We start from the raw sequence: 27,941 nt of genomic DNA on the forward strand, positions 1-27,941 counted from the left end.
TAGGGTCGCGATCTCGAAGTCGGGCCGCCAACCTGAAATAGATAAACGACAAGTTTGATTAGAAACCGAAAAGACATACTTCCGGGGGGTAGATAAAGAGTGGGACTCACCGGGGGGAGAAAGCGGTGATGGAGATTCAACTTCGGTGGAAGATCCGCGGAGAGAGAAATTTCGGAGATATAAAGAGGGTAGTGGTGCCACAATTTGTCGGAGGAAGAAGTGATCGCGAAGGATAAAGTCGCGGTTTTCTAGTATGAGGCAAAATGAGTGATAGCCCACACCGACTTCCTTGGTGCTCTTCTTGAGGTAGAAGTGGGCGCCATGTCGCGAACCGTTATCCCGGTACTTGGCGGTTGTAGTGGTTCGCGGCATACATGACCCTCGTAAATTGCCAATACCTTGGCATGGGGGGATGTTGAAGTGATTGCACACCTCGACATCAAGACGGGTGAGAGGCAATCGAAGGCCGGCGACAATTTGTCCTACCGCGGGCCACGAGACACCACGGCTTGTGGGGACCAAATGTGGGTAATAAGTTAAGTCGCACCGCGTGCTCTAAGGTGACATCAGCGGGTATCCCGTAAGCCGCTTTAACAGCCTCAAGATTAGGTCTACGGCTACGTGGTGGTGGCGGCGGAAGGGCAAAAGCTTGCCCGGAGGTAGAGGGGCCTCGGTGTCGGGCGTGGTCGCGGTGTAGGGAGGAGGAGGAGGTGGCGGATCTAGAGACGGACATCGGGGGGCGGGGTGGAAGCGCCACCCACGGCCATAACAAAGGCAGAAAAGGAAGTGGAGATGAACAGTTCAAACACAAAGGAGAAATCGCACTATAGCAATTAAAGGAAGCCCGAGAGAAAAAGGAGACCAACCTGAGGAAAAGAGAGAGCAACCGGAGCAAGAATGTCGACCCGCGTAACCCGAAGAAAACGCGACCGAAATGGCGGCGACGGAGCTGGGAAAACAGAAGAAAGGTGGAGGAAGAGGGGAGAGGAACCGAAGGCGAAAAAGAAGGGCTGAGTGAGAGAGAGAGAAAAAGAAATCGAAAGGGCTTTTTATAAGAGGTGGGGGGCAAAAGGGTAAATTGCGGGGGTGGTAAAATCGAGGGGACACCAAAAAGAACCGGCCAGTGAAAAGACATGTGGATGCACAAGAAACGAGGGGCGAAGGGAAACCGCATGAACACTCACGAACCCAAATTGTGGAGGGGAAGAGGGAAGACCACGGTCGGAAGGAGGAAGGTGGCGAACTCCCTCGACTCCCGATCGATATCATCATCGCGGACTCGAGGGGGGCATCCAGTGGCATGATGCCGCCCCGGAATATCATAGGGAATGGGCGGACTTAACATAACCCACAAGGCAGCCGCGCGGATCGTGATGACAAAGACGCGGTGGTGCGATGAAAACCCACACATGAGGGGAGGGACCGCTTGATAGAGGGACAGGTGGAGGGTTGAGATGAGAGAGGGAGGGGATATAAAAGTGAAGAGAGGGGAGAAAGGAAGGGAGGAAAAAAGAAAGAGAGAGAGTGGGGTGGCAACACGGCCAAGAGAGAGAGCGGTGAACAGCTTGTAATCAGTATTTGAGTTATAAGAGCTTGCCTTTGGTATTGGTGTTATAACAGTGACGAAGATAATATTGAAGCTACTTGAACAACAAGGCATTCCCAATCACAATAAAAGAATTATAAAAAACACTATTTAAAATGCAAAACTATATTTGTCGAGACATTTATTCCCCTACATATAATACAAATATGTTTTAGGGTTATTAGCTTAATGCATTTGCATCAAGTTTCTAATTTTTCATTAATTATTCTTTGAGGTTAGTTTAATGTAGTTTGTTGCATCCAGTTTCCAATTTCTCATTAATTATTCTTTGAGGTTAGTTCAATATAGTTGCATTAAGTTTCTGATTTCCCGTTAATTATTTTTTGAGGTTAGTTCAGTGCAATTGCATCCACTTTATGATTTCCCATTAGTTATTTGACCATTAAGGTTAATTCAGTACAGTTGCATCCAGTTTTTGATGTTTTGTTAATAAGACTTTGAGATTAGTTCATTGTATTTGCATCTAGGTTCCAATCTCCCGTTAATTATTCTTTGAGGTTAGTTCAATACATCTGCATCCAGTTTCGGATTTCCCGTTAATTATTTTTCTAAATTAGTTCGATAGTTTAAAATTTTAATACAGTTTGCATACATGTAAGAGTCTGTTTTTATAAACTCACTTTCGTTTTGGGTTCCTAATTACTCATGTGAGAAGGCTAAAAAAGTGGACATTTATGCTTTAAGATCAGTGCGATGCAGTTACATCCGACTTCCGATTTCTAGTTAACTATTTTTTTAAGTTATTTCAATGCATTTGCATCCAATTTCTGATTTTACTTTAATGCAATTGCATTCAGTTTTTGGTTTTCCATTAATTATTCTTTCAGGTTAGTTCAATGTAGTTGCATCCAATTTCCGATTTTATGTTAATTGTTCTTTGAGGTTAGTTCAACGCATTTGCATCAAGTTTCCGATTTCCCATTAATTATTTTTTTAGGTTAGTTTAATGCAGTTACATCAAATTTATAATTTTCCGTTAATTATTCATTTAGGTTAGTTCAGTGCAGTTTCGTCTATTTTTCAATATTTCGTTAATTAGTCTTTGAGATTAGTTCATTGCATTTGGATCCAGTTTCCGATTTCCCGTTAATAACTCTTTAAGGTTAGTCCAATACATTTATATCCAGTTTCTAATTATTTATGCTTTAAGGTTAGTTCGATACAATTATATCCAGTTTCTAATTTCCTGTTAACTATTCTTTGATGTTATTTCAATGCATTTGCATTTAGTTCCTGATTTCCCACCAATTATTCTATGAGGTTAGTTCAATGCAGTTGCATTCGGTTTTTTATTTTCTGTTAATTATTTTTTAAGTTAAGTTCAATGCATTTGCATCCAGTTTTCGGTTTCCTATTAATTATTATTTAAGGTTTGTTTGATGTATTTGCATACCGTTTCCGATTTTTCGTTAAATATTTTTCAAAGATTTGCACCCAATTTCTAATTTCCCTTTAGTTATTCTCTGTCGTTAGTTTAATACAATTTGCATAAAGTTTTTGATTTCCCGTTAATTACTCTTTGAGCTCGGTTATGTATTTGAATCCAGTTTCCGATTTCCTTATAATTATCCAATGTGGTGTGTAATACCAACTTCTACTTATCCATCTATAGTATCCTTGCAAACATGACATAAAAAATAAATTATGCTTAATTTACTATGTGGGATCATCAAAGATTATCTAGTTCCCGATTTCCTGTTTATTATTATTTAAATTATGCATGACTCACTATGTGGAATCTTCAAAGATTATCTACGAACGGGTGTTGTTATATTAATTATTCTGAAAAATATTTGCAAATATGCAGAACTATTATATATTAATATTATATTGATCGCTCAACCAAATTTCTTATAACGTGAAAACCTCACTCTCCATTAAAAAAAAAGAACTCACCTTTGATAAAACCCTTCAACTTCATTTTGTTGTTTAATAATATAAGTTTGATTGAAATTTTGTGAGATTGCCTAATAAGGCGAAGTTCATATATATTGAAGCTACTTGAATAGCAAGGAGTTATCAATCATACGAAAATAAATAAGATAAACACCATTTTAAATGCAAAACTATACTTATCGAGACATTCCCACAACATATAACCCAACTATGTTTTGAGGTTAGTTCAATGCATTTGCATCCAGTTTCTGATTTTCCATTATTTATATTTTGAGGTTAGTTCAATGCAGTTGTATCCAATTTCCAATTCCTGTTATTTATTTTTTGAGATCAGTTCAATGCAGGTGCATCCAGTTTCTGATTTCTTGTTAATTATTCTTTTCGGTTAGTTCAATACATTTGCATCCAATTTTCAATTTCCTGTTAATTGTTCTTTGAGGTCAGTTCAATGCATTTGCATCCAGTTTCTGATTTCCCGTTAATTATTCTGTGAGATTAGTTTAATGCATTTACATCCAGTTTCCGATTTCTCGTTTATTATTTGATAAAGTTGTATTTGTTTCAAGTTTCCAATTTCCCGTTAATTATTGTTTGAAGTTAGTTCAATGAGTTTGCATCCAGTTTCCGATTTCCCATTAATTATTTCTTGAGGTTTTGCAGATTATTTTTTGAGATTAGTTCAGTACAATTGCATCCAGTTTCCGATTTTCTGTTAATTATTTTTTAAGATTAGTTCCACACATTTGCATTATGTTTCCAATTTATAATTAATTTTTCTTTGAGGTTAGTTCAATGCAGTTGCATCCAGTTTCGGATTTCCCATTAATTTAATCTTTGAGGGTTAGCTCAATGCATTTGCATCCAGTTTTTTATTTTCTGACAATTATTTTTTTATGTTAGTTTGATGTATTTGCATCCAAGTTTTGATTTTCCGTTAATTATTCTTTGAGGTTAGTTTAATGCAGTTGTATCCATATTCCGATTTTCTATTAATTACTTTTTAAGATTAGTTTAATGCTTGCATTTGCATTCAGTTTCCGATTTCCCGTTAAATATTATTTGAGGTTAGTTCGATGCATTTGCATCCAGTTTTCGATTCCCCATTAATTGTTTTTTGACGTTAGTTTTATTCAGTATTATATATATATTAAAATATTTGTCATTATTGCTTTGCCGTTATTTATTTTTTTATTTTCTATTATATATTTTGTGATGTTATATTTTATATAATTATTTTTAACTATGTTTTGAGTTCGTGTTAAGGATATATTCGAAATAAGTCGGTGCTTTATCATAGACACTAAAATTGTATGATTTGTAATAGGGAATTAGTTTTTACAAATCACCCTTTTTTTAGCATTTTTTTTTTTTATTTGATCAAATATGTAAGAATTGGAACACTAAAAGTGTTTGATTCGTAATAGGAAATTACCTTCTACAAATCACCTATTTTTTAGCAATTTTTTGTATTTGATCAAATATATAAAAATTGAAAATACACTCAAACTCTCCGAAAAGGTTCCATGTACGTGGGATTGTAGGCTATTAAAAAAAAACTATCTTTCATATTAGAGTGTCACATAGAAGAGAGAAAAGGCTAACTCTCATATTAGAGTGCCACATACACTACACCAGAAAAAACCAAAAACGACGGTAATTACCGTCCTAAATCGAGATTTACGACAGAAATTGGTGTCCCAAAATTCGTCGCGAATTGCACTGTCGTTAATATTAACGACGGAAAACTGCGTGGTAAATTGAATTAGAAATGCGACGGGTGTGAGACATTTAAATCCGTCGTTAATTATAAGACATTCAAAACCGTCGCAAATCTCCTTTGTAATATTTTCAAATCTAGAACATACCCATCCGTCGTAAATTTGCATCCCAAATTTAGGACACACATTTCCGTGATATATTGCTTTTGGGAAGTCAATTAACAACACTAATCCCCGTTGTATTTGTCTAAATTAATTTTTTTAATAATTAATTTTTTGGTAGAACCTATTTTTCCCCTACACCGCTACTAAATACTACCTAATTCTCAGATCATAAAATCAATTATACAAGCAACATACTAAAACAACAAATTTCAAAAATTGATATATTATACATTGGTTTTCCAAAATTTACAATGTTATTGCCAATAAATAACTAGGTTTTTAAAGTACACATGGCATAATAACAAAAGCATAATGGAAAAAACAATTTGTGCTTTGAAATTCCTATCTTCATCACTTTTACGCAATTTGTTATTTCATCGAGTCGCACAACCTTTCATGTGGGTATGTAAAGAGCTTCGAGAATTTTCTAGAGATGGAACAAATAGAGGCAAACAACACGGCAGGAGCATTATTAGTGCAGCACCACTCCACACAGAGCAAGAGTATACTTCAATTCATCGGAATGAACCTGGAAGTTACTGTACAAGACTACTTATGGCCAGATACCTAATAATAGCATTCATATATTAAAGACTAAAATCAAATAATTAACACAAAAGGCACTATTGAAAACATCAAGGTTTAAGTATCTAGTGGGGTATTTACCATTCAAACCATCATGTAAAAGTTGTCGTGAAAGCGGGTTTAACACTATCATATGAAGGACTCAAGAAAAAAAATGCATGTACAGATTCAAGATGATATAATTCTCATGTTCGTAGAAACTTACCCGTTCAAACTTGAGAGTCTGCAAATTAAAGATATGAAACCTTTAAACTATGTATGGGCAAGATGTTTGTTCCTACTTGAATGGGTTTAAGGTGCACCCTGCTTTCAGAGGGAAGTAGTAGCATCCTCAAATTGAATAACTTAAAAACCAAACACATATGGAGGTCAAGGAAGCACAAAAAGCCCAAAAGCATATACATGAATTTATATTCTAAAAGGAACCAAAGCAAAGATATGTGATGTTATAAGCAGATTTCTGAATTGTTCAAGTCATTCGATCAACTTTAAGTACCTGAGAAGTACTTCCGAACATATCATTCCTCGTTTGTTGAGCTAGTTTCTCTTTAAAATGAAAACTGCAGTAAAAACACAAGACCCATCCATACTTGTATAAGCAGCCACAAATAGCTATGCTCTTGTGACCTTACCATCAGAACTTTCCTTAATCTAAAACAAATACACAAACCCAATAAGCGTAAAATAGTACTGCAATGAATCTAGAAGATATACTAGCAAAGAATAGACAATACAAAAAATGGGAACTAAAATCTTAGAGTTAGGCAAAGATCACAAAAAACTGTAGCAACTCGGAAATATAATATATTGTAGTCTATTTTTGACTGCCCTTATGCAAAAAGGGTGTTGTCAACTGGGAGGACAAATGTGGAACTTCCTTCGGCAACCAGTGATTTGCCTATAGAAGCTTATAACAACTAATGATATCTTCAAGACTGTTGTAAAAGATGAGTGTTATATGTCTAACTAAACTACAAAGAGGAGTTACGAACCACACAACCAAATATTCAGCAGTCAGTGAGGTTGTGTTGAACACTATCCTAAAACCAAGGCCTTTCCGAGATCAACGGCCTAGCTGATCTCAAGCACAAACATCATATCATTGCCTTGATAGTCTTAACAGTGTCACTAAGCTTGATGAACCAAGACCAACAGATTGTCAATTACTAAAAATGTGCAGATTCAAAAAGATATAACTCTCATGTTCATAGAAACTAACCTATTCAAACTTGGGAGTCTGCAAAGAGAGAGTTAGCTGAGATTGGTTGTGAATGAGCAACGAAGACCAAGTAAGCACCAATGATGAGTATGTTCAAGTAAGCTAACTCCATGCATAACATGGATGTATGTGGTTTAAATGCTTGCCTGTACGGACATCCGTAACAAAGACAAGTGGAAGAACCAAGAAAAAGTATCTCATGCAAGTTAAAACTTAAAGGTACTGGAAATGACAAAACCAGAACATGCGTATAATTATAATGGTGTGGGTTTGACCTTGCAACAGTTTAACATACCAAGCCAATTCTAGAATAGATCCATGGGATAACAATAGTTTTTCAATCACTTTATGAGCGGGTTTTTTTACCAAGAAGCTTATTACCAATCACTATGAGAAGTTAGATGGTTGAGTACAATGTAATTAAGTTAATACAATAAATAAATTTCAAAATACAAAGATAAGAAACAGGACTTGGAGCGTTACCTTATTATGAAAGAAAATTCCCTAGCTCTCATAGGACCTACACTCAGCTAAGTATCGCTTCGATCACTTCAGTCTGCAATTCTTTTCCAATACATTACCCCTCGAAAAAGAAAAACAAACTTAAAAGACTCTAATTGCAGATCACATTGAAACCGGTTGTGACCATATGCCCAAGGGACCAAGAGATACAAAAATTCAGCACTAGAAATTAAGTTCAATTTTATGATGCTTTCTTTTTGATCGATTAGAAAATTTCATTTGCAAATAAAAGAAAAGAAAGCAAGCGAAATAGAATTGTAATGTTATAATCGATCAATTCAGTAGCTAACAACTTATTTTCATAACAAAACAACTCATTTTCATATATTTCATCATCTATTATATTTCAGTAGCTAACAATTAGAAAATGCACACAACCAAAGAAACCAAATCAACAGCAAGAAGAATTCCCATCATGAATGAACCTATATAACCCCAATCAAAAAAATCAAATGGAATGCTAGCAATCAACAAAGTTTCAAACTTCATACTTATTAAACCGAAATAAAAACAATCAGCAATGAAAATGTACGTGGCGTACATATCTGCTTGAACTCTTGGAATTAATCATCAGTGAAAAATCAACTTGTTAACATTCCTTGAAAAATCTACCTGCTGGAACCCTTGGAACTAATCAGAATGAAAACATACATGACATAATCGACCGCTTGACACTGTTAACATTCCCCCCGGATCCCCTCGCATTACGATTGGAATTTAATCAGGCTATCTATTTTGAGTTTTTAATGAAAATTTCTGGAAATATAATGGTAGTTATTTAAGGATCTTACCTGAATCCCAAGGTTGAACCTATAACCAACTAACCAAGTAATGCAGCTATAGGAAGCCCAATTACATAGTAGCAGACATCATTTACAAATGCAACTTGGAACTGCCACCCTGCACCAACAGCGAAACCTACGTGTTCAAGACAAGATTCTTAGCTAGACTTTACAAACCATGGTATGCCATTTAGTTATTGATTTTCTTCATTTTCAAATGTATAACAGTTGTCTTCTCTTGTTTCCTAAACTATAGCGAGAATAGAGCTATACCGTGGAGAACAAGTTGAATGATGTTTAGGAAAATAGTAGCCGCTAACACATATCCGAGCTTGGAAGTTTCTCTTACAACTACGGGTTTGTGACATCCCACTTTAGAGCACATTGCTTGTGGAATGCACAGGGTGACTCACAACACGAGTCCTTCCTAAACGTCAATTATTCATTAGGCTCATGATATAATAGATACAATATTGGAGTACGAAAACCAAATACGAAAAGGTTAAACAACTTTTCAACATGTCTTAAAATATCAGCTAACTGTCCAAAATATAAGTAGAAGTGAATTTACATCAAGTCCAAAATAATATAACATACGACCCAATATATTATAGTAAGGAAAAATATGTATCAATGATTAACCGACAAAACCGATGTGACGCAAAAACATGGTGATAGGACAAAATCAAAGTAAAGTAGTCCTACGAACCACTGTTCACAGGCTGGGTGTCCAGATGGCATTCCGAACTTAAAGGCGTATCTGAAATCAAAAATAGAAAAAATAAAATGAGTGACTTCGTTGCTCAGCAAGTAGTTTAGAGCACCAGTAAATTGTCTACAACTACAGCTATAATATGCCAAAAAAATAATAAAAAAGTGTAAGTATTAGGCGAAGGCAACAACTAATTAAACTACATATTCCAATAAAATGGTACCACATATATTACTAAACATTAATAAAATCATAGCCATATAACTAGCTCATCGTTCATAAGTATATGTACATGCAATATAGCTACTAGTCCAGGTGAGTCCTCTCAAAATTAAAACATTTCCAAATATCTAGCAATAAAAATAACGAGGACCCTGCTTGATAACCTGCTAATGCCAACCAGCTAGGCAAAATAATAACGGGTCACCGGCTAGCGCCAACCAGCCAGGCAAAACAATAACAGGTCACCTGCTAGCGCCTACTAGCCAGGCCGCTAACGACGAGTACACACCTACTAGCACCAACCAGCCAGGCCCCTTATATAAATACCAATTCTACTAGCACCAAGCAGTGAACGGTAATACAAACTTGCAGCTAGCACCAACCAGTCACTTAAACTACTAATTGCAATTTATATCTCAATTCTTCTGTACAAAGAACAAAATGCAATGCACAACACTATCTCTGATTGTCATAAACATTCCACGGTTTCAGCAAAGAATACAAATGTGGTCTTTAGAGACGTAGTAAAGGCAGATCCAATCTCTAAAATCAAACGTGCTACCATGGTCTTACTAGGACAACATTAAAAACAAGCATTTACATAAAATAAATACCATAGACTTAAAATGCGAAGTTGACGTCATGAATAGTCGTCATCGAAATCGTATGTTGAATTATGACACATGTTATTAGCTATACATCTGCAAACTTGAAATTTCAGTAATGAGTTATAATCCCACTCAAAATTCAACTCCACTAAAGTTGAGAGAAATAATAAAAATAAAAATAAACCACTTACTTGAAAGAGGTGTGTCCAAAATTCAGAAAGGAGTACGCTATTTAAAGGATGATAAAATGATGTAAGTGTAAACTACTTACTGTAAATCAAGGTACGAATTCAGACTAGGGAATATATGGTTGGAAAATCAGATGAATAGCAAAATCCAAGAGAGTAAAGAAAGCTATAAATGATGCTCCCAATTAATACTCAGACCACACAATCAATCAAATGCCCAATAGTGATTCCAAAACATGGATTGTCAAAAAGTACCCAATTACTATGATTGAAAGGGTGAAAGTATGGTAGAATAAGACAAAGATAAGAAATATTGTTGATTTGTTGTTGACTGCAAGTGGTTCTTTCTACTGACCATGGACGCCCCCAAGCAAGAGGTGAGAGTTGGGTTGTGGGGTAGGTTTAATTGTACATAGTCTAGTTATTTAGGAGTTTTGTGGCACGTGTCCCACACTTGTCACAAAAGTAAAACTTCACATGCAACCAAAATAATTAGCAAATCAAAGAAGTTATTAAACAAATAAAATCTAGCTAGTTAAAAATCACAAATTAAATAAATAGAAATCTCAAACTGAATGAAGGGGAATTCTAATGCTCCTTAGAGTAGAAACTTAAAAAGGAACAGTAACTACACGCAACACAGTAACACAGTATGAGAAACCTGGACATCACAGGGTTTCTCTATGAAAATTTTGGGCAATTGACTCTTGGTAGCTAATATTGAACCTAAGAAAATAATACCAAACAGGAAGGAGTCGAAACAGCCATCACTACAGAGAACTTGGCAGCTTTAGGTTCTCTGGCTCCTAGCTCATTTGAGACCCCAACACTGAGAGGAAATCAAGAGTATAGGCAGAATGAGTAGGAAACCACTTGTAGTTAGGGTTTTTTTCTTTCTGAAAAATCATACGAAGATATTTAGAGGCGTAAAAATCCATTACATTTTCGCTACAAAACAACTCATTTTCATATATTTAATCATTCATTACATTTCAATAGCTAACCATTACAAGACTGTACGTGTATATAGTCTTCATTGGATACGAGTATAGTCCCAAGACTATGTCCAAATTATTAAATTCTGGTGTAGCGTGAAGTTGGCATGCCCTATAACCCAAATGATTTGCACTATTCTTCAATACGACATTTCAATTAAAACTATAGCTTGGTCACATATATACTAAAGACCAGAAAACCATCGTAACAAGAAATGATCTTGAAAAAACAAGCAAATGACACAGATTTAGAGTAGCGTTACATCTTATGCAAGACAAGAAAAAACATTACTCTTATAGATAATGGACCAATAAATCTGAACATTTATTATTATATACATTCATTACTATGAAGCAAGTTCCAATAGGTAATATATCCACATACACATATTCACGTCAAAATTTCAAATATGCACTATCAAACAACAAAGACTACAAATAAGCAGTGAAACAAGCCCCAAGTCCCACTAACTTTTACAAAAACATGTCATAAAAAATAGTAGAGAAGCTAATATACATACCTCAGCTAATTTAATCTATGGATCAAATAAAAATACTCGCAACAAATGTTGACGAAAGATACTAAAAAAAAACAAGTGTTGATGAGGAAGTTAAACATTTAATCAATACATTGTTCTTCTTCAAGGGCACTACTACGTGTTAAGGTCAGGACCACTAGTCAAGAGTACCAAAGAGAAACCTAAAGTCCTAATGATAGCAACCACTTCAACATATTATATATATATACAAAGAATTTTTGGGTGCAAACAAAAAAACAATCACGAACAACCCACCCCATCAACATATTTTTTTATCACCTAAAGTGACACTCATATACGTATTTAACCTCTTAATCTAATAACCCCAATTAATACATAAAATGAATTGAAATGGAATGTAATGACCACTTCTATGTTTCAACATATACAAAAACATTAACTACACAAGAATCACAAAAAGATAGCTTTTTTTTTATAGCAAATAACAAAACCAAATTTTGACAAATGAAAATAATTTCTACAACAAAACTAGTTTACAACTGAAAACTGAACAAGATTAATTAACAACAACACTTGTGCCAGTAACAACTAAGATCAAGCAACTCTAAAACAATCAGCACCAAATAATTCAATATGAATCAAATTAACATAACCCAAATATTAAAATATAGATGAATATTTCACACCCATCAAAGAAAAATCAAAATAACAAATACCCATGATAAATTCAGCGAACCCCATTGAATCCATAGTAATAAAACAATAAAAAATGCAAAAGAATGAAGAAAGGAAAGAACTTTACCTCAATTTGGAGAAAGAACTTTGATTTGATCGAAGTTTCAAGTACCCATTTCAGTTTAGTGAATAATACATCAATTTAATAACCAAAAATCAGTCGAAAAAACACAAACTTGAAGCTTTATAATCATTAACTAAATGTTATATTTTAAGACAGAAAGAGAGAGCTTACAATTTCACAGAAGCTCAAAGGCTATTGCCTTGTGTTCCTTACAGAAGCTCTTGCTTAAGTGTACAAAACTCACGGCTTGTTAGAAGTCACCTTTTTTTTTTGTTTTGTTTTATCTCTCTTTCCGCTAGGTTTCTAACTGGCTTTGTTAAAAATAGGGTATTGGAAATAATGAGCGCGAGAGTGAAAAACTAGCCCCGCCCACTTAAGGCAACGAGTACCAGAACTGCCGCTACCGTCGTGTATTTACCACACTAAAACTCGTCCACTTTTTTACCTCAACTCATTATACGACGATCTTATGTCATATACGACGGCTTTATCAGTCCTAATTTAAGGACGGTTTTAGCAGTCTTAAGCTGGTGTAGTTATAAGAGAGAGAAAATCCTCCATTAAAGGTCTCTGCTTTAGTATATAGATAGTAGATTTGTAGAAATTAGTTTCCTATTACGAATCAAACATTTTTAGTGTCTATTATAAAATACCGGTTTATTTGCAAGTTGGCTAGATCTAAAGATTTGCTAAAATTTGATGAAATCAGGTCGTCCCTTTTTACTTTTGCCAAGTACTTAATATAAAAGAGTACTTGACAACTCATTCTACTATTTGTATGCATCTTCTTGATATTTTGCCAAGTAGATATTCATGTCACCACAACTCCATAAGGAGAGGCCACCTAGGAGAGAGAGAAATCTCGGGTGTCTACTTTAGTATATAGATAGTAGATGGGATTGTTGTTCCGGTTCGGTTCTTACCGGGATTCAGTTATATTTTTAACGGTTTCTATTGGGTTTGGTTCTTTCCGTTTCTTTTTTCTTATATTTAGAAAACCCGGATACATATCCATTAATTAAGTCGGCTTCGGTTCGAGTTTTGGTTCCTTCTCCGATTATACATTATTATTAGTTTATTACTAAAATTATATTTTTAATTAGTAACTGATATAAAAGTTGGTTTTTAGTGCGACAATAACACTTGTAATAATGGTCATAAATTCAATAATCTTTGAAAGTTTTCTAAAAACTTAAAATACATCTCATAAATTGTACATGTGTGTATTAACTTGCATTTCAAAACGAACACGTCTACATTATACTATACGTACATACATTCGTCCTATATAAATATATATCACAACACTAAATTTTAACATGTAGAATAAGTACATGTACTACAATTGTTAGCATTGCACTCATTCATTATTATATATACACCGATACACGTATAATATATCAAACACATGCACTTATATAAATATTATCATGTACACGTTTATTAGTTAATATATACAATGTATTAATTAATTCCTAGTATACGTACGTGCGTAGTCGTTGACATTATTATTAATATTTATAATACACATATTCAATGTAATGTTACAAAGCATACATTTAATAACATACATTCACTATTATACCACTTTTATATATTTAGTAAACTTTTAAACTTAAAATATATATATTATAATGTTTGGGTTTGCATTTATCTCGTGAAATATAATACTAAATTTTATGTATCAAAATCATAATAATCTGTTCTGGTTCTAACGGTTCGGTTCTTAATCAGCTCGGTTCTAACATTTTAGGACCAATAAACGGTTCGGGTAATGGGATACATATTTTCCCTGTTTAAAAGATGCTGTAAGATTTGTAGTCCAAGAAAGTACGTACTAAAATCGGTGAAGAGGTAGAAGGAGAGGTAACAATGGTATGGGGACTCAGTCAGTCATGATTTTTGATGCACTTGTTATAGTTAAGCTCAGTAGTAGGACATGGACTGTGGACACCGAGTCACCGACTATAATCTAAAGTAGTATATATCTAAAGTAGGCACAAACAAGCAAACAACAATGGTGATGACCTAGGGTGAACAATCTTGTTCAGAGGAAATTGTGAATTCGGTGGAAGAACCTTTGTTTCAGGGAACTAGCCTACGTGATTAAATATGGGTCCCAAACCAGCCTACGTGAGTAAATTTATTTGTTCCCCTATCCTCCTCCTAGTGATTATTATTATTATTATGTATTTGTTTTCTCCTTACATCAATTATTTGTTAGATACTTGTTCGTAATAACTGATTAGAAGAAAAAAAATTCAACACCGAAGTCTGTGTGTAATGTAAATTGTTGTTTAAGAGAGAGAGACTTTTGCCTTGTGACATACGATTGATTCGATAAAGGTGTAGGGAGTAGTGAGAAATCTGATTCTTGGATCATGGCTAATTTACTACTTTGTTACTAAAAGTTACATTTTTTGCATTGTAGTCTTCAGTAATCTTTAAGGTGCTGAACCAATATGCTGCTGAAGGTGGTGGACAGGTCTTGTCCGTCTCTGTGTATCCACCAGATGATGAAGGATATTATGCAGTTGTGGAGTGTGATTCAGTTGCTACAGCAAACGAAATATACTTTTCTTGTGATGTGGATTACGGACAGCATTCGGGTTATTGTGTGGATATGCAGTTTATCCCTGATGATATGGAATTTGAGTGTCCTCCTTTTGATGTACCAATGTAACAAGTTTTTAAATTCGGTTTTTAATAGTTCATTGTTCAGATATGCACATAAACATGTTATACCTACTAATTGAATTTCTGGTACTGAAAAAGAACTGGGCATGAGAGTAGACCGATTGACTTTCTTGAACCGGTGGGAAAGGTTTGTTTTGGACTGAGGGATCTAGTAAATCGTATTCATAAATGACAGCATTATGCCATTATGCATTGTAAAAGTTCCGTACCTTAGAGATCAGCTTCACTGTGTGTGGGGTCAGCCAATTTAATTTGTCCATGTAGATACTGACAATTATATTGCATTTGTTATTTCCTTTTTGTCCCTTCTGTTGCAGGAAACCGAAATGGAGCGTTCTTCTTCAGAGTCAGATTTGTGTGAGTGGAGAGAAATATACTTGTGAGGAGGTTGGTGAATTCAAATTTTGTTTGCTCATGTGTCTAAACTCTAAACTGAATCTATTTTGTAATGCTCTTATCTGTGTTCACTATATATACTCCATCGGGATTAGCATGAATAAGTTAACATTCAGAAAACTACACTAGTACAGTCTCAACTGTTAATTTGATGACAATTAGGAAATAAAATCAATGAATTAATCAACTTGTGCTGCCGTGAAAACATAGAAGACATAGCTTCACTTGACATCTTTAATTTCTTTTCTCATTTCACGTCTCTATTTCTCTCTTCTTTTTCTTTGGGTGAGACAAAAAACCAAATATTTGAAATGTGAAAGCATAGCTGTTACAATGTCACACACCCACAATGAAATATTGGATCTTGTAGAGCGTATGGTTCAGCTTTTGTTTATCTACAAATTATTGCCACAACAGCAGCAACATCGCTCTTCTCATAGTCTTAGTGAACAGTGAGTCTAGGAGCGACTAGGCTTAGTCTGTTGAGGGTTTCTCAGAATTTATTTAGGATCAATTGGTGTTTCTTCCCTTTGTGTATGGTAATTAGTAACTAGAGTACCAGACAACATGTATAGGTCTATTTTACATCGACATGCCATACTATAAAAATAATTTATGTCGAATACATATCCACATGTCTGTGTCCATGTCAGACACAGATGTACACATGTTGTATGTGGTATACCCAATAATGCCAGCTTTGCTATTCCTCCCTACGATTCCCGTCGCGAATCAAAACACTACTTCTAACATCCCCAGTCTTATAGAAAAAAAGCTAATAAGAAGGAAAAAAAACAACAGTACATAGTTGAAAATATAGCCAATCAGTACTACATATTATTTTCTCCAGGCATTATTGGCTATTGGAATTTGGAATGGTCATATAATTAAATTAGACTACCAGTGCTTGAATGAATTGACTCATTTGTTTATTATATATATTATATTCATAGATGTTAAACTCTCGCATAAACGTACCAAAGCTAATTACTCGAACTCGAAATAGCTTTTAACTGAATATTTAATTATCTAAAAAATAGGGCGTAACAGATCCAATTAAGCCTACCCCAATGTATCATGTCCCACCCCATGTAGCATACCCCATATCTGTATCTGTTCCCATATCAAAATGACCCATGGCAACATTGGGTATACCTCAGTTTCGCCGTGTCTAACACTTTGGCTGTGTTTAGTTCAAGGAATTTAAATTCATGGAAATTCATCAGGGAGGGAGCAGAGAGGCACAAAAATAGGAAGCGAAAATGGTAATCGTTGGGTAGGAAACCATAAAATCTTAGATATTTCCTTCTAAGGGTATCGTAATTAGGAAAAACAACTTGATTTCTGGAAAAAAAAGGTATTCACTTTCCTTAAATGGAAGGAGCAGATGGGGTAACTTCCCCTTCTCTGGTTCCAACTTTTCATCTTCAGTATTCTTCATCACCCTCTCCATTTTCTAGAAATTGAGATTCCACCAACCAAACACAGCCTTCGTATCCATCTCGGATCACACTCATTTGTGTCAATGTAATTTCAGTATAGATGAATTATATATAAACTAGGTTTCTGCCAAGGCTCACTATGAAAAGTATTTGCTTGACATGACTAATTTTACTATAACTATTAACTTAGGCTTAATCAAATTATAGGTCATTTAAAAGTAAAATGAAATAAAAAATATATTCGTGTTTTTTTAAAGTAAACAAACTACGCGGATACAAACAAACATATTTGTGTCAATGTAAATTAGGTATAGGTGAATTATCTATAAACTAAGGTTTCCACCAAGGCACTATGAAAGTATTTGCATGGCATCGCCAACTTTACTTTTAACTATTAACCTAGGAGTAATTCAAATTACAAGCCATTTTTGAAAAAGGTGACACTTCGCCGTTTCGGTAATTAATCCTATAAAAAAAACTTGAGAAAAGCAGGGGAATTTTTTTTGTGGAGAACATAAATATTTTCATGCTTGAATATTTGGGTATCTCTAAAGGATTGAAATTTCCCCGTTCGTATTTTGTTCTATGAGTGTCACCTGCAACCAGAAAAGGTCTTTTGTATTCTGTTATATTTTCAGGTGTATTTCATTTCAGCTGTACTTACTATATTGTTTATGTGCCTTCTGCAGTTTCTCGCATCTCTGACAGAGTTTGACCGTGAATATTTGAAGTCGGAGATGATGTTAGGGAGTGATGAAGCTGTCAATGAAAAGTGACAAAAAGGTTAAAGTATTGCAAGAAGCGTATAAATTGCAATGGCTGATTTAGTATCAAGTTCTCATCCTGGTAGTGTGTTTTTAGAATCTGGTCTGTATAAATAACTCTGCAATGTTGGATCAACTGCTTGACAATCAAACCAATTATGTCAGCGTTGGATCATTTTAAAATTTGTGTGTATTAACTATTATGGTTTATTATAAATGACTATTATCGTTGTTGTTGCTTGCACAAGTGATTTGCTACCATTAAGATTTGACTTCAAAAGCTTTCCACCCTGATATATATCTAATCAAAATCACTAGAAAGTCTTCTAATTGTAATGTAAAAATGAAAACTTCTCAACTGCTCTTCCAAGTAACACAAGACTCTTTTTTCGCTTGGTAAGTTTATCTATTATATATTAAGAAAAAGGAAAGTTACAAAAATGTATGAACTCCATGAGAATTACTCACCAGCCACATGCTGGTCGATAACACCTCATATCAAGTTCATGTTACAAATCTGAAATACAGCCCATTAGGACTCTCCCATTTATACAACCATGGGGGAATTCCTACATATACATTTCTAAGCTAGATCCTCTTTTTGCATCAATGTCTGCTGCAAAATTAGCTTCATTCTCTCCATTTATGAGAGAGCATATATCTTTGCAATTTGCTTTTGCACCACTGAATCATATTTTTTACTGAGTTGCCATGGTATCTTGCCCGTACTAAAAGTTTCTAAAACAACCGTTGAATCAGATTATAACTATAAGTTCAGCCAACATTTCTCAATTGCTAGTTCCGCATTCTCTAGAATTGCGTAACACTCAGCAGCATAATTCATCTCGACCCCTAAGCCCTTACAACTCACGAGCAGAAACTCACCATTATGATGTTGATACGTTGCACCCCACCCTGCTGATCCAAGATTTCCCATGGAAGACCTGTCAACATTAACTTTGACTTGATCTATTTCAAGCAGTAACCACTTGCAATCCTTGATATGTGGAGCTTTCCTTAGTTTTAGTTCAGCACCTCAAGCCAATCTCACAAAGTGATCATGTGTAGTACCATACATAGTACCCTTTGAAGTATGTATAGCACAGTTAACTTGTTGTTTCACATGCTTTGTACAAAAGGTAAAGTTGTTACTTTCATCTTCATAGTGTACCTTATTTCTATGAAACCAAAGAGCCACCATGCCACCCGCTACTGCTACTTCCCACATATGTCTCACTAACTAGCACGCTACTACCCTGACAGCCTGACCCATCCTTCGAGCTTGTGTCAGACTGGAGAAGTCGTTTCTAAATCGGAACTTACTTTATATCCATTCCCACAGTTGCCTCGCAAATGGGCAATGCCACAACAAGTGATTATGATTTTCAACATCTTTCTTACAAATTTCACATCTTGGTACCAGCTGCACCCCTCTTCTCTAAAGTTTTTTCTGAGTTGCTGCATAGTTTCTCATCAGTTTCAATGCATTTGCAGCAACAGTACTTGGGTGTATGTAAGGACTCCATAACACATTATGCCAACTGACCTTACTCTCCTTGCTTCTAATATCTTCGTCTGCTGATGCAGTTGTATATTCACCCTTTAGGTTTGGACACCAAATCCTGTGATCCTCATCTTGTGTCAAGGGTTTATCCATAATATTAGTATCAATCAAGGACCAAAATATCGTCGATATATCCGATATATCGCCGATATATATATCTTTTTTTGGTACATCGACATCGATATTTTCGACATATATCCACCGAATATTAAACCCTTTTTTTCCGATATATATCGGAATTTCCAATATAAAACTTTATATCGCCGATATAATCGATATATACGATATATATCGTTTGACTTTTTGACCATTTTTTAATATAAATCTGATATTTCCAATATATTTCCGATATATCCGATATTTTAAATAGTTTGGACTGGTCACAAAAAAAATGGATATATCCGATATATCCAATAATATCGGTTTTTGGGTACACCGATATATTCACCGATATCGATATTTTGGTCCTTGGTATCAATGCCATTTTGAATAAGAAACTCCTTGAAGTTCTCTGGTAGTGCCCAGCTTCCATCTTGGATCAAATCACTTACTGTGGCATTACAATTCACTAGACACTACACCATTTTTTCTGTTTTGGAATGGAGAAAAACCATTCCTGAAGAGATTTGGAACGGACAACAAGGGTTCCTATTACCTGCGTTCCAAAATTGAGGGAACACTTTTGGTGCGTTCCTGTTTTATAATTTGGAACGGATGCACTCCGTTACAAAGTTGTTTTGGGACACTTTCGAACCGTTCCAAATGAAAACCAAGGAACACCTTAGATCCGTTCCAAATGAAATTTTTGGAACACTCCATATCCGTTCCAAATCAATTACATGAACCAAAAAAAAATATTGGTGCTGAGCTTTCAAATTGCACCTAAAGCTTGAAAACCTGTGTTTCAAAATCTGTACCATTAGCAAATAAGAAATAGACCACTATGGACAAAAAGTTACAAGACCCAAACATCAACACATAAAGCCTAACCACATTTATTTTTATACACAACTTGCATAAAAAGTATCTTACAACTTATAACACAAGTTACGATACAAAAGTCAAAATGGTTCACTATTGGGAGCGATCCACTTTTCAGCCTTCCAAGTTCCATTTGATCCAGATCACTCCATCTTCTACGACAACTTGAAAATGTAAGCTCCCAATATATCCACCAATACCCTGGCACACAACACACGAATATATGACACACTCGTTACAAACTTAAAAATATTGTAGAAACAATTCGGATATTCAATATACAAACTAAAGCATATATACAAACTAAAGTATATATAGAAAAAATGATAATGCAAAAGCATCATAGCTCAAGTGATACAATTTCAAGTTACCGCGATATAAGTGGATTTGTAGTTAATACCTTACTATTTCCAACAGCTTTAGCTTTGATAGGGATGTACCAAGTTGAGTTGGTCTAAGATGTTGAGCTACTGATCTCACCACCTTGATGTTATCAACTTTTAGCGCCTTTTTCATCAGTAGGCAAATCAGTTTAGCTGAATATAGTAGTACTTTTCAGCTTTCAATTCCCATACGCATTTGGCTACAAGGATTACACTGATGTGGTATGACTTGATCACACTCCTTCAATTTGGTTTCCCTTTCAATGATACATGCATCCTAGTGAGGGCTGTAGATGCCTCAACAGCTCGATTTCTAAGCTCACCTCTCTTTCCATAGCCGCCTGCTTATTCAAAGGATAAGACATCAGGCAAATAACAGACGAAAATATTTGAAAAATTATGAAAACAATGGTAGAGATTTGACCATTTTGGTTGCGTTGTGTGCTGCACGTTCTTCTTCTGCTCTACGATCTGCAGAACCCAGCTCTTCCTGGAGAGCCTAACAATTGAATGGTGTTTCCAGGGTCAGAACTTCCCAGTATAGGTGAAAAATACAAAAAAACCACTATACTCCAAACAAGAGACATTTTTTTAATTTTGACTAAGCTAACCGAGATACCTGCATCATCCGGGTTTCTGTCAGTTCCAGATTTCTCATGATGGACTCCATATTTACCTGATCGACAACATACATGGACACTGTTATGATGACCACAAACATCTTCTAATCCAAGGCAAGAGCCTCCATAGCTAGCACATTCAAGATAATTAGAGATATCAAGGTATCTGGGTATAGTTATCAAAAGTAAAATTCTACATATTATTCGTAAACAGCGTACTTGATTCCCTCTCTGTTCTAATGATTAAAACTTCCACTTAAATAAATCAGAGTGCTGACAGGGTATAGCACAGGAGCCTTCCTTGCCAATAGCGTGCCCTCATAAAGATCACACTTCAAGTACATAATATATAGGTGTAATTAGATACATGAAATATACCTGTAAGGAAGCCAGCTTTCCTTCAGAAACTGAAGTCTGTTTCTTCAGTGTATCCAACGAATTGACTAGGGAATCAATTTCTGAGTTCTTTGCAGCCAAAGCCTCAACCATATGTGATTCAACTCTAGACACTTCAACCTTGGAAGTGGACAAATCTTTTTGTAGCTGCTTTACGCGAGATCCATAGGAGTTGCTCCTTTCTCTCTGAAATTATAACGCTTCGTAAGTACCAGATAAATCAATTTATGATTCTACTAAGGTTTGTCCACAAATGGAAAAACAATATGATAACTCACCTCTGCAGTAAGAAGTTCTTCCAGTTGTGCATTTTCGGATTTGTACTCTTGAAGGCGGGAAGAAAGTCCAGCACAAACCTGCATGTATAGCGCAAAGTTTCTGAAGCTTAAGCTCTAACTGTAGTGATCTAACGTGTTCACAAAGTCAGTTATCCATGCGAAAATACCTATCAAGCAGAAATATGGAGTTGAACCTGTGTTTCATAGATGAACATATACATAATAGCGTCATGAATATGACAGAAATTGTATCGTTACAGGTATATGATGGTGAGCAAATATTTCCACATAAAAGATGAGTAGATAAACTTGACAAAGTTACTTATATCTTACCCTAGCTAACATGGCCTCCTTTGATTGACCCGTGGAAATGGCACTTTTAAGTAGTCCTTGAGCCTGCCAACCAACTAAAGGGACTAATCAGAGATTCACTAAATGTTAAACACTTATATATGTAAAAGGATCCCAATGACTAATCAGTGTCAGGCAACGCTTTTCCTTCTGACACTGTTGTGGAAAATTGCTCCCCAGCACCATCACTTGTTTCAGAGGCATCAATGGTGGAGAGTCTCAACTGGGCCTGTAGACCCATTTTTGGTTAAGTGGGGTGATTAAAAACATTGATGTGTTTAAAGCCATAAACTGAGTTGATTAAAGACAACAATGTACGGAGCAACATATAAACGCGAAAAGCTACAAAATACCTTCTCCTTTTGTTTAATACTCCTTGCTTGAATTTCTTGTCCATTGGATGCTTATAAGTTGCAAAAAGAGACAAAAGAAGAACATTCATAAGTCAGAACTCTCCATAGTAATTAATAACAGAGTACACAAGGAAGATAAATAGGTTTCACACGGGGCGGAAAATGAAGCCATTAAGGGTTATTGAAATCCCATACCTGGTGGTTTCAAGTCAGGTCGCTCCTCTGATAATTCGCTTGTGACCGACTTTGCTCTTCGGTCTACAACTTCTAATAGATCTGAATCCACAATGTTAAACTAACTTAAAGTAAACAGCTTATCCAAGTTTCAATACACATAATCTTAAACTAACTAAAAGAAAATTAGCATATCGAATTCTCGGTACACAATTAAAAGCCGAAAAATCTATGCTTCCATGGATTACAACCTCAGTTCCTCATTAGTCATCAAGGATACCAACATAAATGCCAAATGTCATGAATGATATAAGTAACCAGATACGTGGGTAGTCACTATTCTATTAACAATGATTCATTTTATTTTTAAGTCTATTTTATAAACTGCATATTCAAAGTGAAATTTAAATAAATGGGACACAGATCAAAACCTACAACACACATGATCACTGATCAAGGACAAAGAAAAAAAGTTTGATACCTTCAGCAACTTTGAGCCACGAAGCCATTGGAAAATATCGGAATTTCGATATTGATTAATGAGTCGAGAAATCGCGCCACATTTTGAGATCAGACAATTGTTTTTTTAAATAAATGGTAAGGGCTAGCGAGCTATGCAAAATCAGTAGCTTCAAATTTAAGGAAAAAAAAAACTGTCACCTCTTTTGCTTTACGCCAATCCCTAGAAGTAATGGGAGCATGAGTGCACACCAAATCTCCACTTTTTGAAGCAAGTTTCCCTGAATTCTCGCTAACAGATTGACCATGTGAATCAAACTCAATATCTATCATACTGGTCATACAAATCCGCACTGCAGATTAATTGTTATACAACATGTACACAAATTTCATAGACAATTATACAAAAAAAAACATTAAGCACCAATGAAGATAAATAAAGATATAAAAAACACAAAGGAAATCAGATAATGACAAAAACATCAACCAACAATTAAATTGTCTTTAATGATTATGAAAACCAACAAGAAAATAACAGTCATATTAAAGTAGCAAACAATAAACCATCCTATTAAATTGTCTTTAATTATTATGAAACCATTATTGCCTTTTTCTCTCTCTTTCTATATAATGAAACACAAAGTATTCAAATATGAGGTCAAGCAAATAAGGATATTACATTAATCAACAACAAACACATTTGATTTCATGTTAACGAAAATTCAAAGAGCATTAAAAACCTCAGTTAATTCCGATTCAAAATATAGAGCAGAAACAATTTTGATTCATGAATTGAAGAAACAGTTCATTCATGATTTGAGTTAATTTGATTCAAAATTAATCAAATTAATAAAGAGTGAGATTCGATAGAGAAATGAGGATGCCTCAAGAAGAAAAGTTGGAGCATGAGTTGAAACCCTTGTTTTTAGAACGAAAATGAAAAATGAAAAAACTTGAAAACTTTTATGATTGCTTAAAGTCTTAATTCCCGCTACACTAAAGTCTTAAGTTTATGGTTGCTTCATTTAGCATCAAAAACGTTTAGCTCACTTGGTTAACTGTTAATTTTAGGTATGAGGTTCAGTGATCGAATCTCACCCAAAACAAAATGGTGATTCGATTAGGCAACCCCTCAAAAAAAAAGAAATTTTACAAATTTGTCATATTATAAGTTTGCCATCAAAGCCCAAGCCCAGCAACCAAAACGAACCCTCGGTCGCTTACGTTTTCTATTTCAAACGACACCACCATGTAGCCGTGCAGTGTCTGTTCAACGACTTGGCCAAATCGTTTACACCCAAACGGCATAACACAACCATCCGTTTGAATGTAAAACGTAAAACATATTTACCACTCGCTTGAGTGTACACGTCGTTTGAGTGTTACTTTGAGTTTGAGTGTATATTCAAACGATATGGACAAGTCGTTTGAGTGTTACTCACACTAACACTGAAACTACGTGTCCATGTCGTTTGAGTTTACACTCAAACTACGCTGCCATCTCATTTGAGTGTGCACTCAAACTACATGACCAATGTAGTTTGAGTGCACACTCAAACGACATGGCCGCGTAGTTTGAGTGTTAGTGTGAGTAACACTCAAACGACGGGTTCATGTAGTTTGAGTATACACTCAAACGACATGGTCGAGTAGTTTGAGTGTACGCTCAAACGACATGGCCGCGTAGTTTGAGTGTACACTCAAACGACATGGCCGCGAACGATATAGCCGCGTAGTTTGTGTGTTAGTGTGAGTAACACTCAAACGACTTGTCCATGTAGTTTTTGAGTATACACTCAAACGACTTGGACATGTAATTTGAGTATACACTCAAACGACTTGGTCACGTGTTTGAGTGTACACTCAAACGATTCCAAATGCACTCAAATGATTCCAAATGCACTCAAACGATTTCAATTGAATTAGAAAAATTGAAATCCGATTTAAAAAATTGGGTTAGAAACAACACAATTACATCAATAAAACTACATGCACTCTGCACTCTTTATCTGTTATGACATAGTATCTTTATAACCAAGTTAAAACATGTAATCAAACATGCTATAAAAATCTAAAATAATAATTTGTTTTATATCTAAACTTGTTATTATTATTATTTTTCAATTGTGAATTATAAACTAGTTTGGGGTTTAGAGTTCGAGTTCAAGGTTTAGAAATTTCAATTACCAACATATTTCACTTAATTATTTGAAATAATAATTTGTTTTATATCTAAACTTGTTATTTTTTATTTTATTTTTAAAATTGTGAATCATAAACTAGGTTGAGATTTAGGGTTTAGGGTTTAGAGTTGTTTACAAATTTCGTGCTAACATATTTTACTTAATTATTCAAAATAATAATTTGTTTTATTTATAAACTTATTATTTTTTATTTTCTTTTTCAAATTTTGAATCATAAACTAGTTTGGGGGTTTGGGGTTTGGGTTTAGGGTTTAGGGTTTAGGGTTTACAAATTTCGTACCGACATAAAAAAAATTTTAATTTCAAACATATTTCACTAAATTATCCAAATCTAAAATAATAATTTGTTTTATATCTAAACTTGTTATTTTCCATTTTTTTTATTCAATTGTAAATAATAAACTAGTTTGGGGGGTTTACAAATATTATTCGAAATATATCAAAATTTCAAATATATATAGAATACTCATTCACTCAGTTTAGAGTTTAGGGTTTACATAGAATACTCAAGTTTCTCTACATACTCAAGTTTCTCTACACACTCAAGTTTCTCTAAATGGAACATGAAGATGAAGAAGAAGTATTTGAGGTAATGTTTGAGGTACAACAACAAATTAAAGAAGAACAACAAATTAGAGAAGGAGAAAATAGAAGATATGTTGAAAGTGAAGAAGTGGAACAAAATGTTGAAGGTCAAGGTGAAGAATTTGAAGATGGACCAGGCGAGCCAATGAAATTCCGAAGATCGCGTCGACGACAAAATGCAAACCTAAATAATGAGGTAACACTTGATTAAAATGAATACAAAACACTTGATTGATTGAATGAATGAATGGATGCAAAATGAATGAATGCAAAACCCGAGCCCAAACGACATGGCTGGGTCGTTTGGGAACACTATCAAACGACATGGGCCTGTAGTTTGAGAACACTACCGAATCGACATGGCGGTGTAGTTTGAGAACACTACGAATCGACATGGCTGGTCGTTTCATTACACTATAGCACTACATGGTAGCGGGTCGTTTCATTACACTATAGAACTACATGGCGGTCGTTTGGACTCTTGATGAAACTACATGGTCGGGTCGTTTGGACTAAATGTAATTAAAAGTTTTTTTTTGACTTTGAAACTAAATGCAAATTGTTTGAGACTCTTGTTTTATTCTTCTATATGTAGAATTCTTTTGCCGCTATCCGGGACCCGATCTTCTCGCAAACTCGAATGATGTGGATTGTCAACCGATTTTTAAGTGATACAACAGAAATTTTTACTACGGAAGAGGTATGATTGAGTAGGCATTGATTTCATTTTTTTTTAATTTTCTAAATATAATTTTATTAATGTATTAATAATAGTTGTTGTTTTTATGTGTTTAGGTCTTTCATACACGTGCGAGGCAATCGATCGATTGGGCAACCGCTAGAGGAAGACAAGTTAATGTTGTTGTGGTCATTGAAAAGCCTCCGAGTGTGCCAAAGGAAACCGAAAGTAGCAAGATTGAATTTGGCTTGCGAGTGCTCGGGGTGTATCGGGTCACACAAGAAGGAAGGCGAAGAGAAGGCTAATAAGAGAAGGTCGGGAACCAAGAAATCGGGATGTCCATTTAAGTTAAAAGGTGTTTTCCAACGCGACCGTCGATAGTTGGAAAATTGTCGCTTCTTAATGGTGTTCACAACCATCCATTGGCGAAGACCCTTGAAGGACATGCATTTTGCTACTTTCGACTAACCGCTCCAGAGTTCGAGTATTTGTCGAGATGAGTAAGTGTGGAATAAAACCTAAACAAATATTGGATTCCATCAAGAATAGGTATCATGATAACATCTCTAGTATATCCCAAGTCTACACCGCACGCGGCGCGAGGTGAAATTGGATATGAACGGTCTCACACAATTACATAGATTGCGTGAGTTGTTAGCAAAAGAACATTATTTTGAGGAGTTGAGACAGGATGAGAATACCGAGGAGATAACGGGATTGTTATGGGCCCATCCAAAAGGTGTTAAGTTGGCTCGGACTTTTCCAACAGGTTTTCATGTTAGACGCTACCTACAAAACTAACGGTATCGGTGGCCTTTCGCATGCTTTTGTTGGGGTGACTTCAACGTGGAAATCTTTCACCGTGTGTCAGTCTTTTGCCGCCTCACCAAAACAACAAATGACTATGAGTGGGCCCCGTGCATCATTTTAGTGGCTTGCTTGGTGACATAAGCCCATCCGTGATGGATCGTGGTCCGAGGGACTTAGCCCTCGATGAGTGCCGACAGAGTTTTTCCTAACGCACACAAGCATCTATGTAGATGGCATATCGCTACGCGTCGCCCTTTCAAAATGTTACGATATTTTTCCAACTACGAA

At 35.2% G+C, this 27,941-nt stretch overlaps 1 protein-coding gene and 3 long non-coding RNA genes across 6 annotated transcripts; 1 reads left to right on the forward strand and 3 right to left on the reverse strand.

Annotated features, from left to right (window-relative positions):
- Nucleotides 1-5,592: 5,592 nt before the first annotated feature.
- On the reverse strand, nucleotides 5,593-7,771 carry LOC147497939 (uncharacterized). Its single transcript, XR_015194168.1, has 3 exons — nucleotides 7,673-7,771; nucleotides 6,467-6,621; nucleotides 5,593-5,952 (listed from the first exon to the last, which is right to left on the reverse strand). It is a non-coding gene; the product is annotated as an uncharacterized LOC147497939 (long non-coding RNA).
- A 661-nt stretch (nucleotides 7,772-8,432) lies between these two features.
- LOC147497940 (uncharacterized) lies at nucleotides 8,433-10,930 on the reverse strand. Of its 2 annotated transcripts, none has more exons than XR_015194170.1 (3): nucleotides 9,203-10,930; nucleotides 8,767-8,920; nucleotides 8,433-8,611 (listed from the first exon to the last, which is right to left on the reverse strand). It is a non-coding gene; the product is annotated as an uncharacterized LOC147497940 (long non-coding RNA). The 2 variants fall into 2 exon arrangements; XR_015194169.1 differs by having other exon boundaries at nucleotides 8,433-8,629.
- A 3,482-nt stretch (nucleotides 10,931-14,412) lies between these two features.
- On the forward strand, nucleotides 14,413-18,047 carry LOC147497941 (uncharacterized). Its single transcript, XR_015194171.1, has 3 exons — nucleotides 14,413-14,650; nucleotides 14,949-15,601; nucleotides 17,742-18,047. It is a non-coding gene; the product is annotated as an uncharacterized LOC147497941 (long non-coding RNA).
- Nucleotides 18,048-20,351: 2,304 nt separating this feature from the next.
- LOC147497942 (golgin candidate 1-like) lies at nucleotides 20,352-24,471 on the reverse strand. 2 transcript variants are annotated; one of them, XM_086560192.1, is made up of 10 exons: nucleotides 23,398-24,471; nucleotides 22,938-23,018; nucleotides 22,743-22,792; nucleotides 22,372-22,434; nucleotides 22,039-22,116; nucleotides 21,743-21,946; nucleotides 21,364-21,420; nucleotides 21,169-21,243; nucleotides 20,767-21,085; nucleotides 20,352-20,562 (listed from the first exon to the last, which is right to left on the reverse strand). In XM_086560192.1, the coding sequence occupies exons 1-9, from the start codon at nucleotides 23,423-23,425 to the stop codon at nucleotides 21,005-21,007; spliced, it is 717 nt and encodes a 238-aa protein (XP_086416318.1). In that variant the 5' UTR covers nucleotides 23,426-24,471; the 3' UTR covers nucleotides 20,352-20,562; nucleotides 20,767-21,004. The 2 variants fall into 2 exon arrangements, with proteins under 2 accessions (XP_086416318.1, XP_086416317.1); XM_086560191.1 differs by having other exon boundaries at nucleotides 20,762-21,085.
- Between the last annotated feature and the right edge of the window lie 3,470 nt (nucleotides 24,472-27,941).

This window comes from Coptis chinensis, chromosome 5, assembly GCF_015680905.1.
Source record: "Coptis chinensis isolate HL-2020 chromosome 5, ASM1568090v1, whole genome shotgun sequence".
NCBI lineage: Eukaryota > Viridiplantae > Streptophyta > Magnoliopsida > Ranunculales > Ranunculaceae > Coptis > Coptis chinensis.

Coding starts and splice junctions, on each gene's coding strand:
- LOC147497942 (XM_086560192.1), bottom strand. CDS start 23,425: ATGGCTTCGTGGCTCAAAGTTGCTGAAG. Junction 22,793..22,937: donor ACCTGACTTGAAACCACCAG/GTATGGGATTTC, acceptor GCAACTTATAAG/CATCCAATGGACAAGAAATT. Junction 21,947..22,038: donor AAGAACTTCTTACTGCAGAG/GTGAGTTATCAT, acceptor TTATAATTTCAG/AGAGAAAGGAGCAACTCCTA.